The sequence below is a fragment of the Micropterus salmoides genome, unplaced genomic scaffold (genome assembly GCF_014851395.1).
Source record: "Micropterus salmoides isolate LMB-PRFRI ecotype aquatic unplaced genomic scaffold, ASM1485139v1 Ms_hic_scaffold_8, whole genome shotgun sequence".
Lineage (NCBI taxonomy): Eukaryota > Metazoa > Chordata > Actinopteri > Centrarchiformes > Centrarchidae > Micropterus > Micropterus salmoides.
In genome coordinates, this window is record NW_024044570.1 from 2,224,852 (window position 1) to 2,236,959 (window position 12,108).

A 12,108-nucleotide genomic window follows, 5' to 3' on the forward strand; every position below is an offset into this window, starting at 1 on the left:
ATTATTTCATTCTTTCAACAAAAGTCAAATGAACAAGGATAAATAAATTTGGCAAAGGAATAAGGCATTCTTCTTCTATCAGATCATTACAATGATTTCAATAGAGGAAGAGTGTCTTCATTTTTCCTTCCTCATGGTTTTGCTCTCAGAGCTCCGGTGACCTTCCAACTATTTCAGCTTTTTTCTTTTCTGCTCAGTTTCTCTCCAGAAACTGTGTCACTCTCTGAATTCAGAGCAGCTGTGTAAAGACAGAAGTTTATAGATTATAGAAATCTGTGTTATATCTGTTTAATTTTAACTTCTGTAATTGGATTTTTTATTAATGCAACATAATTAGCATAGATAGATTTGTAACTGATAAAAGAGAAGAGTTAGAAACAGCTTTTAAAATCAGATCTACAGTTCAGAGCAACATAACAACATTCACAGCTGCGCTGCATCAGTTCTTTGTGGCAAAATGTCTTGGTGGGGTACGACTTTATAAAATGAAATTATGGCAAACAAAGAGAAGTGAATCTGACAGTTGAGGCATCAACTGCATCAGAGAAAGCTGTTTGAGTCTACAGAGGTCCATATTCAACAAGTTTTAAATGTCAGTTTTTATACCCCAGTTTGTTCTGTTGTTCTAATATTTTCTTTCTAATTTTAACTTCGAGAAAGAGGATATTCATCTCTTCTATTCCCATCTCATTGTATCTTCTTTTAGCCTGACCTGGCTTGACATCTGTTGTCAAGACAAGATACTGTTTTGACATCCCATCTAATCTCACTTCATCTCATCTCTTGTCTTGTCACTTTATCTCTGTCCTATGCAACACATTCTCACTCCCGACTCGTCACATATAGACGCTTGGTCAAGGCCCTTTGGCGTCGCTTCTTAACGCCCCTTTAGCGTCAACTTCAGACGTTTAGGGCTCCACGGTCAAGTTAGCAACGCTTAGCAACAACAAATATGCAACACCCGGTAAAGTTATCAAAATAAATATGCCAAGTCCGGTTAAACTTTCAAAATAAATCACTAGCGTTTGGAAACATCGCCATTTTGAAACGCCACGTGTTAAAGTTGTGAAACGTTGCAACTTGGTTAAGTTTAGGCACCAAAACTACTTGGTTAAGGCTAGGAAAAGATCATGGTTTGGGTTAAAATAACTACGTAGGTCAGTTAACACGGAAGAACACAGACTTATGTCACTTGCGTATCTTACTCAATTTACGTAACTTGCGTAACTTAAATAAAAATATTAAATGTTGACTGTTTGTTTCACACGGGACACTGGCCCTGCATCCACTCCAACGTCCTCCTTACTCATTCTCTTCTGTTAAATTTCATACATTTACTGTCAAAACCTGACGCTACAGGGCTTCCCCCACTGCGCTACAGGGATCCGCAGTATGTTACAAACTGACGCCGATGGCTCTGGACCATGCGTCCACATGTGACGAGTAGGAGAGTGAGAGCGGTTTGTCCTCTCAACTTGTCCGCTTCATGTCATTTGATTCGATCTGTACTTTCTTCCCGATAGGTTTGTCTCATCTCACTTTGTTTTGATTTAATCTCTTGTCTTAACTCATCTAGTCACATTTAGTTTTAGTTTTCCTTGCTTCAGTTGTTCTTATCTAATCTCGCTAAATCTAAATCTGATTTTATCTCTGTGTTCCCCTCTGGATTCTTGTTTTTCTTATGTGACCAAGTGTTCTTAATCTGATTTATATAATCTAGCCAAAACTGTCTCATCTCATCACAATGTGCGTTTTTTTATCTTCAACAAATATTTTCACAGTCCAGGTCATCTTCATTCATCCCTTCTTTTCTCAACTCATCTCATCTAATCTTGTTTCATCTTCCTCCTCTGTTTTGTAGTTTAATCTAAAGAGACATTACTGAACTGACTTAAATCGATTCTTGCTTGTCAAATCTAATCTCATCCAGGTCAGATTTTAAGAGCCACAGAGAGGTTTTCCTGTAAATGTAATGTGCCATCCTTACAACTCTTACTGCTTCTGCTTTAGCGTCCTTGAGCCCGGTGTTCATTTCCCACCAGCCTTTGACCCTTAGACCCCCCCCCCCCCCCCCATGACCCTGTGACCTTTGTGGTCTTTCGCCGTGTGCTGAAGTATTTCCTCTGAGCGCTCCGTCTCCTCCAGCTGTGTAAATGAGCACAGCAGTGAGGCAGCAGCGATGAATTAGGCTACAGAGGACAAAAATAAAGCACACTGGAAAAGAGGAATCATGGGTAAATTGTTTTGGCCTTTGAGGTGTGTTTGTTTCCTCGCGGCTAAGAGGAATCTGCTCGATTTATGGAAGCTGTTGGCGAAAGATGGAGAGAGGCTTGGCAGAGCAGAGACGTACGATGCAGATCCAAGCCTGACAGTCTCCTATCGCTGCCACTGGATGATTTGACTGATTTGGATCATCCTCCCTGGAACCAATAACACATTTTTCTAATTTTTTTTAAACAGCCCAGGACGCTTTGACTTTTTTGTGTGTGTATGTGAGTTTTCCAGATGTTTCTCAGCTGCTGTCATAATTGCCTACACATTAATATCCAGCTAAAGCTACTGCGGCAACGGAGAGACTATTTTTGTTAGAAGAGAAACAAAGTCTGTGCAGTTTGTGCACAAACCTCCAGTTTTTAAATCCGATGCAGCGCTAGGAAATAAATCTAATCAGGTCAAAGATGGGAGTGATTTTGTGCTCACGTCAAGCCAAACGCCGTCTGTGTGACTTCCTCCAGAAGGCAGGCAGACGGCTCTATTGGCTCAGCATCACTGCAGCCTGATGCTCACGTTGACCACAGCCAGATGACCCTTCATCTGTCCGACAGGCGGCACAGGTCAGAGGTCACAACCCTGACGGTCTGTGTAATGTTTTCAGACCTGTCAGATGCAGCAGGCTGTGACTGGTGTCGCGTCCGGTGAAGTTAGCAATAGTAAATATGCAATTTCTGGTTAGACTTTCAAAATAAAACTGCTAGTTAATGTTGTGAAACGGAACGTTGTTTTTCTTCTACATTAAATGGCGCAATTTGGTTAGAAAAACATCAGGCTTTGGCTTAAAATAACGCTACTTACATCACTTAACTTGTGTAAGTTGCTCAACTTAGAAGCAATATTTTGGAAAGGGGGGTGCTGAGCTGCTCTTGGGGGACTTTTGTTGAGATGAAAGTTTTAAGGAGTTTACACAAAATGTTCACAACAGTAAGAGTTTAAACTTTCATCTATTTGCAAAAAAACTGGTCTGCAACATAAAAACCTGCCAGTTTACTCCACTCTGACTGGACGAGACTGTGTGTATCGTCTTCTTCTCTTCAGTGTTTCTGTCAGCTGCTTGTGGCGTACTGCCTTCATTAGAACCGAAAGTCAGAGGAACATCTGTAAGATTTCATCCACGTGGCGTTTACTGTGTAAACTCTGGAAAATGGACGCCCTGTTTCTTGGTTATACTGTGGTTAATTTATCTAAAGAATACACGTTGAACGCCTTGTAATCGCAGTGGTTACACATTTAAAAGAGGGATATTCCGCTTGTCGGACTTCCCCTGAAAGCAACTTTGTCCAGCAGCTGATGCCGTGAGTGGCAGCCAGTTTGTGCCCCAGCAGTGACCTGCTCTGTTTGGGACTGTGAGCTGCACTTTATCATAGCTCTGCTGAAGTTGTGTGAATTTGTGGTGAGATTTCTGTCTGATCACAGGCGTTGAAGGTTAGTTTTGTTTCCACAATCGGTTTACTTCCCCAAACAGAAGGCACGAAAGAGGAGGGAATACTAAATGATGTATGTTGACTCAGCAGGGATGATATTAAATAAGTTGAGAAACATTTTTAAAGGCGAATAAGAATATCTGAGAGCCTACTGCCTTATATTCCATTATATTTATATATTTTGAATTTTCACCTGCCACCTGAATTTTGTGTTTCCCTTAATAGAAATAAAAAAGTTCCACCACAATGCAGGAAATTAATTCTTTAATGCTCAAAATCTTCTGGAGTGGACCCCCCAGACACCCCAGTTATTAAGTTCCTCCTCCCAGAAAACAGCATCGGGGTTCACACACAGTTTCTGGGAGGACAATTACTTTTTAATTAAATATAATTACTAGCTTTCTTCTTCCCTGGGAGAGTAATAAATCTGTAGTTTGCTATTCAATTATGTGTTTTTTTAATAATAATAATTCAGGGCAAATGGCCAACATGTCGATGTGATATATACTGTGAGCTCTTACTAGTATGTTTTGCCAGTTGTAGATCTGTAGTTGATGCTCTGTTGATGCTTGTATGTTGTTCCTCAAATGTAAGTCACTTTGGATAAAAGCGTCTGCTAAATGAGTTAATGTAAACATCTTTTTTGATGGGGGCCTGGATAATGGATAGGGGGACGCTGGCCCCAAAAACATTGAGAACCACTGTCTACATCTACCTTTAGCGTTATAAAAATGACGCTGCAGGGTTTCCCCCACTGTGTTGAACTATGATGCCAACTGATCTGAGAACGGGTTGGTCAACCACACTGCATGCCAAACTCCCTTTAAAATAACTGGACATTTAAAATGATCTTCCTAATCAACCATGCAATTCCAATTTAGGAGATTTTTGGAATCCTTCAGCATAGACATGACTGACTGCACTCATTTTAAGGATCTTCCACAAAATGACCAAAAGCTCCAGAACAGCTGCTCAATGGACCCGCTGGTAAGATTCAAGAGATCAACAACTCTTCAAGAGTTAATTTTACACCTTAGAATATTTAAGATTTGCATTTTCTTTAAATATTTCACTGTTACTTGGTTGATTTACATATGTGCTGAATTTAAAAGTGACCCCTTCTGCTTCAGTTGTGTCACATTCGGCAGTGTGACTACAGTATCTGTTAAATTCAGAAGGTTTTGAATGAAGCGTGTGAAAGTTTCTCCTTACATAAGATGACACGTATCAAGGATTGACTTGATCATAATCCAGCGTACACTCTGTTATTCCCAGTTCTTTATTTTCTTAAGTTATATAAACCTTTTTTATGCCTCAGAAATATTTATCAGACTGTTCTGTCCCTGAAGCAGAGCTGCTTCTTCATTACAGACAAAATAAAACCACGTCTGTGGTTACTATGAAGTGCAGCTGTGATGCAAAGCTGGCAGCAGGACCTGGCCAAGTAATATTTCTATTATGGTTCATTTTGTAATAGTGGCGTGCCACATGGGTGGAGTTTAATACAAGAGATGGTGCTCAGTGAGTGTCAGAGAGATTCAACCATTCACAGGACAATTTCTGAGTCCATTTAAAGACAATTTACTGGGATTCAGAACCTGCCAGGACACTGTTTCCAGCGGTGACTCCACCTTTCTGGGACATCAAGGAGGTTAAATCAACTGCAAACAGCTACTATATAATAGTATGAGAGGGATTTTTGGGAGAAGCTTGTGTGGGTTAGCCTGAATAAGGCAGGTGGTCACTGACGCCTTCCTGTGTGGTGTTATTAACAACAACAACATCATGACGGATGTGCTGCCTTCTGAGTTTAACGATCGGCCTAAAAGCCACAACGTGCCATAAAAACCATTTCACCCTCTGAGTTCCTGGAATACCCATCACCCCACAGCGAGAGCTCACTGACCTGTCGGCTGTACCTCGAGGGAAACACCCAGAACCTTAAAACCATCGCACCAAACTCTACACAAATTGAATTTAGGGGTCATAATACTCAATTTAATCACAGTGAAACAGGAAAATGGACCCTGACTTCATCCACCAGGACTAAAGTGACCCAATTTGTACATTTGCTCAATTTTACTCTGCTGGCAGCAGTGCCTATAGACGGGGATGATCTGCTTGTCCGACACTTTTATCTGCCAGATTGCTGTGAAATTTTGTTCCAAGAGAGTCATCCCTTTCCCATCTTTTCTCTTACTACCTTTAATCAGGTCATTTTGGTGAATAAGATGTCAAATCAAGAAAATTTGGCCAGAACCTTCATAACATTTGGTCGTTTGTTTGGTGATTTTTGGGCGGCACTATTTGATTGGCAGCTGCTGGGGGCAGACACTGTGCCGTTCCAGCATCTAAACGAACTGAAGCGGCAGTGTCAGTTTAGATGCTGTTCAATCAACCTGTTCTCACTCCCAAGTCGTCACATGTGGACGCAGGGTTTACGATACCTTGGCGTCAGTTTGTAACGCACTGGGAAGACCTGTTGCATCCTTTGTGAACGCTTAAAGCAGGTGTACAATATAAATAACAGAAAAGTCCAAGTAAGGAGGTGGGTGGGCCACAAACCAGACTTTCACCCAGGACACCGGTGTTTGTTTCCAACATTGTTTTTGTTAAGTCACGTAAGAGACGTAGTTGTTTTAATCTAACAAAGTAGTTTTGGTGCCTAATCCAAATGTTTCACAACATTAATCACATTCCTGTTGCATATTCACTCTTGCAAACCTGACCACAGCCCAACACGTTCAAAACGACACTAAAGGGTGTCAAAAAGTGATGAGTTAGGAGTGAGAAGGTGTTGGTTTAATGGGCTGCAGCTGACCAGCTAGTTAGCTATCTAGCCTGCAAACTAACGTTAGCAGTACGCTTTTCATTCAGCAAGCTAAGGTGCAGCACAAGACGTTGTTTGCAATGCTGTGTCTCAATTCAGGTACTTCCTTGAGTGTACTAACACGCAGTACACTATGTACTTACTTGCTTAGTGCGTTAATTTTGACAGGGTACTGTGTCTCAAATCAAACACTGCTGTTCTGCACTGACCAGAAATGACTATCGCAAGATTGTGCAATCCCCCCGTCACAGAGGCCTGCAGAGCTCCAAATTAACAACCATAATAATAATTAAAACTAACAATAGTCCCCTTTTCATTCAATTTCTGTTTTTTAAGAATCTTCTGTACATCACGAGCCAGATGTCTCTTCATTTTATTTAAACTACTCAAATGTAATGACATATATATGTAATAACAGCAGTACAAACATTTAAGCTGTGTTTTCCTCTGCCGTTGTTCCTCCAAGTGGCGGCGAGCTTCCCCCGCCGCCACTTGCGGAGCTCCTCAACTCCGAAAACATTCAAGCACATTTTTGTTCCGCCGTCACTTCTCGTAAAACTGTCAACATTCGACATCTACACAGCTGATTTCTCGCCTCAAAACTTCTCAGCAGTGGATTTAGTGATGAAATAGAGTACGAAACTTGTAAAAGTTCTGTTGTTGGCGTCTCCCTCTGCTGCTTCCCACTTGTCCCGTGTTGTTGGTCCCGCCCCTTCCGCTACATAGCTGAAATGGCGGTCGTTCCACACTCAACTTTTTAGCCCTTATGAGTTCACCATCCGGGTACTCACAGTCAGTGTTGGACAGTAACGCTGATACCATAGACTGTATATAAAAATGTATGATATATAACTATATGCTATATGCTCTGCATAAACCACACACTTTGCTGCTGTTATGAATATGATAGTAGTTTAAAAGTTGGGAGAGGTGATTTGTTAATTAGCCTATAATCTGGATAATTATCAACGCTGACCGCCACATAGTGATTTCATATTTTTTTTACTAGGCGTATATAAAATCATATATGATTGAGGAGCATATATTCGTGCAGTATCTCCTCGCTCGCTCTTGCTCTCTCTCTCTCTCTCTCATGAACACCGCTGCACAAACCTGTCCAAAGATGGGACGAGTACGAACACATCTTTATCAACACATTTTCAACCTGAACTGAATCATCATTATGTTGTTGTTTAACTAAGTGAAATAAATTTGTTCACAGGTTCGGGAGCGGGGCCACGCTTCAACCTGTGCTCCTCAGCCAGCCTCCGTATGTCTCAGATTGCTCGATCTACCCTCCCCTTCATCCACACACCTTCCCCCCCGTCCCCTCTTCCCTTCCTATTCAACCCGTTGCACACCTCTCTCATGTCTCATTTACGTACCGTCTGGGGGGCTAGTAACTTGCTCGGGGGAAACCACTTCCAAGACAGAACCCCCATTCTGAGTCTTCACAAATCCTCCCAGACCGGCCTATCAGACAGCACCCTTCTTCCACCCCCCTTCCCCTTTTCATCTGTCCTCACACTCAGAATATTCATTAAACCTTTAAATAACACATTGTTGCGGCGTGGTCGTCGCTGGTGAAGCTGATGATGAAAGCTCCAGAACAAGCACTTAACAGGCTTTTGAGTTGAGAGTGTTTTGTCACATTAAGGATGAACTGTCATCAATATGATGCTCCTTCTGTCCAACACTTACTGTTGGGTGTAATGAAGGTGGCAGCCTTTAGGGAACGCTAGCAGGGCTTTAGATCACTCCACTTCCCCACCTGCACCTGAGCTTATTACTGCACCACCAGTGGCAGCAGGGTGACCAGACTTCCCAGACTTTCTCGGGACAGTCCCAAATTATGAGCAGTTGTTGTTGTTACAGCCACAAAGTAACACTCATTCTTTAATAAATTTTAGCGTCCTGAATTTCATCCATTCTCATCTGGTCACCCTAAGTGGCAGGTACTCCACTTGCACTGTTGACGAAGGCTCGTCAGATCAGAGTTGTAAAGTCTTTACTGTAAAGGCTTTCAGGGAGACTTTTTAATCTTTATAAAGTCTCACAGAGGCTCGTAAATGCCTTACATGCTTTGAACAAACCCACGGGCTCGGCTTCAAAGATCTGTGCACAGAAACAAAAACGCATGTGCAGATGAAAACACTGCTCCACACTCAGATGTCAGAAAACAACACGCTGGACATCAGATAAGAGTGTTTTCAATGCTTGTTCGTGAAGCTGTAGACTCTGCTGGCTGTGACTCTGAAGGAACCTGCAGCATCAAAATAAGATCCATAAACTAGATCAATGACAGGACCCCAAAAGTGATCATTTTTTTAATCTAGATTTTGTCTTTCCTCAGCGCAGGTGCTCCTTCAAGTGTAAAAAGAACCGTTCATGTCCCTCTGTGCACCTTTTGAACTCAGAGGTGAACCTGCACTGCACCCCTGATCAGTACGTCACCATCAAACAGGTGGTTTGTAATAGGGAGGTCTATTTTAGAGGCTTGAAACAACCGAACAGCAGCACCTGTCTGATATAAACATGCTTTCATCTCTCTCTCTCTCTCTCTCTCTGATCTGTGCTGTGTGATGCTCGCTCGCTCACCTGGCAGGAGGCTGCAGGTCCACAGCAGCAGCAGAAGGTGGTAATAATCCATGAGAGTGTTTGAAAAAGAAATGGAGACAGCTAGACGGAGTGTGTTGGAGGGTTGGCACTTAACTCTGCTGCTCTGATGAAGGAGAGAGAAGAAGAGGAGGAATAGGAGGAGGAGGAGGAGCCCAGTAAACACACCTCCTCCTGCCTGATCCGTCTGCTCCACACACACAAACAGTTCTGTAGTTTTTCCAGAGCCTTTAACTTCAACTTCACCTTTTAAAACAGGAGCTTTAATGTTGCCCAGACAGGAAATAGCTCCATTTGTGTCTGACATGTGTCCAATAACCCTGGAGAGGAGGTCACTGAGGAGCATCCTGGGTAGCATGTCAGCTTAAAGTGATGTGTTGACAGTTAATAACACATTTCAGTGGCTGTGAATCCATTTTATAATATCTAGTTCACTTTGGGACCTTTTTTACAAATCACTGTAAACCTGTGGTGATGCAGGTATAAGGGGAGGAGGAGGAGGAAGAGGAAGAAAAGAAGGAGGAAGAAGGAGGAGGAGGAAGGAGGAGAAGGAAGAGGAGGAGGAAGAGGAAGAAAATAAGGAGGAGGAGGAAGAGGAGGAGGAGGAAAAAGAGGAAGAAAAGGAGGAGGAGGAAGAGGAAGAAGAAGAGGAGAGGGAAGAGGAGGAGGAAGAAGTGGAAGAGGAAGTGTAAGGTTTAGCCCCATGGTGGAAGGAGGAGACATGGACATGGAGTTCTTCACCTGGTGCTTCAATTTATTTATACCAGATGCGTGGAAAGTGCAGTTGTGCAAGTGAGGTATTGTAAAAATATATCAAAAATTTACAAAAACAAACAACAAGGAAACTAAGTATATACTACTTACTTACTTCAAATTATCATTAAAAACTGAGTTTACACAAAACAAAACCTATATCAGCCCTGACTATTGGGCTCCAGCACATGTGCCCTTCCAGGCCAAAGCTGTTCTCCCCAGGGGGCCTCTGCCTCCTTCCTTTATACCCAAATCCCCTCCTACAAGACAAACCAAAGTTAATTGACAATCAATTAAACACCATTATGTTATCTCAACAATCAAACACATCTCTGGCTACATCACCACACAACAAATCAACTAGAAAACCAGAAATTAAATGTTACCGGCTAAACAAAAGCTTCTCAAAAGAGCAACTTTAAGATACTCCCGTACACCCCTCTGTACTGGCTCACACTTGGACCATTCCAGGTCTTCTCCCTATAAATGACTCCACACTCCATCACTTCCTGTTTGCCCCTTTGGCCCAGATCCCTGCTTGAGGATGAGAACAAGTGAATAAGACATACAAACATTTGAATGACCTTGGGTAAATCCCATAAGCTAAAATAAATTACTTGAAATGAACTGTGAATGTGTTGTATTTATCCAACCATGATTTCAACTCTTCTGACCAGTACTTAAATGAACTGACATGAAATGACAGGCCATGTGTCCATTGATGCTAGCCCATATGCTAAGGGTAACCGTCCTATGCTAATGCTCAGCTAAGGTTAGCTTAGCATGCCAAGACCAACACTGCTGGCTTCAATGAAGGCATGGGGTAGCCCCATGACAGGAAGAAAATGAGGAAGGAGGAGGAAGAATAGGAGGAAGGAGGAGGAAGAAAAGGAGGAAGGAGGAGGAAGAGGAAGAAAAGAAGGAGGAAGAAGAGGAAGAAGAAGGAAGAGGAGGAGGAGGAAGAAGAGGAAGAAGAAGGAAGAGGAGGAGGAGGAAAAAGAGGAAGAAAAGAAGGAGGAAGAAGAAGAAGAGGAGGAGGAGAAGGAGGAGGAGGAGGAAGAAGAGGAGGAAGAGGAGAAGGAGGAGGAAGAGGAAGAGGAGGAGGAGAAGGAAGAAGAGGAGGAAGAGGAGGAGGAAGAAGTGGAAGAAAAGGAGGAAGGAGGAGGAAGAAGAAGAGGAAGAGGAGGAGGAGGAAGAGGAGGAAGAACAGGAAGAAGAGGAGGAGGAAGAAAAGGAAAAAGGTGGAAGAAAACAAGGAAGGAGGAGGAAGAAGAAGAGGAAGAGGAGAAGGAGGAGGAAGAGGAAGAGGAGGAGGAAGAAGTGGAAGAAAAGGAGGAAGGAGGAGGAAGAAAAGGAGGAAGGAGGAGGAAGAGGAAGAAAAGAAGGAGGAAGAAGAGGAAGAAGAAGGAAGAGGAGGAGGAGGAAAAAGAGGAAGAAAAGAAGGAGGAAGAAGAAGAAGAGGAGGAGGAGAAGGAGGAGGAGGAGGAAGAAGAGGAAGAAGAAGGAAGAGGAGGAGGAGGAAAAAGAGGAAGAAAAGAAGGAGGAAGAAGAAGAAGAGGAGGAGGAGAAGGAGGAGGAGGAGGAAGAAGAGGAGGAAGAGGAGAAGGAGGAGGAAGAGGAAGAGGAGGAGGAGAAGGAAGAAGAGGAGGAAGAGGAGGAGGAAGAAGTGGAAGAAAAGGAGGAAGGAGGAGGAAGAAGAAGAGGAAGAGGAGGAGGAGGAAGAGGAGGAAGAACAGGAAGAAGAGGAGGAGGAAGAAAAGGAAAAAGGTGGAAGAAAACAAGGAGGAGGAGGAGGAAGAAGAAGAGGAAGAGGAGAAGGAGGAGGAAGAGGAAGAGGAGGAGGAAGAAGAGGAAGAAAAGGAGGAAGGAGGAGGAAGAAAAGGAGGAAGGAGGAGGAAGAGGAAGAAAAGAAGGAGGAAGAAGAGGAAGAAGAAGGAAGAGGAGGAGGAGGAAAAAGAGGAAGAAAAGAAGGAGGAAGAAGAAGAAGAGGAGGAGGAGAAGGAGGAGGAGGAGGAAGAAGAGGAAGAAGAAGGAAGAGGAGGAGGAGGAAAAAGAGGAAGAAAAGAAGGAGGAAGAAGAAGAAGAGGAGGAGGAGAAGGAGGAGGAGGAGGAAGAAGAGGAGGAAGAGGAGAAGGAGGAGGAAGAGGAAGAGGAGGAGGAGAAGGAAGAAGAGGAGGAAGAGGAGGAGGAAGAAGTGGAAGAAAAGGAGGA

At 43.0% G+C, this 12,108-nt stretch overlaps 1 protein-coding gene across 2 annotated transcripts in view; it reads right to left on the reverse strand.

The window, feature by feature from the left end:
• Positions 1 to 9,235, reverse strand: part of itga11b (integrin, alpha 11b) — a 58,064-nt gene extending 48,829 nt beyond the window's left edge. For both annotated transcript variants that reach the window (XM_038707161.1, XM_038707159.1), the window contains exon 1: positions 9,127 to 9,235. In XM_038707161.1, the coding sequence (XP_038563089.1) occupies positions 9,127 to 9,178 (52 nt within the window). In that variant the 5' untranslated portion in view covers positions 9,179 to 9,235. The remainder of the gene's footprint in view (positions 1 to 9,126) is intronic.
• Positions 9,236 to 12,108: the final 2,873 nt, after the last annotated feature.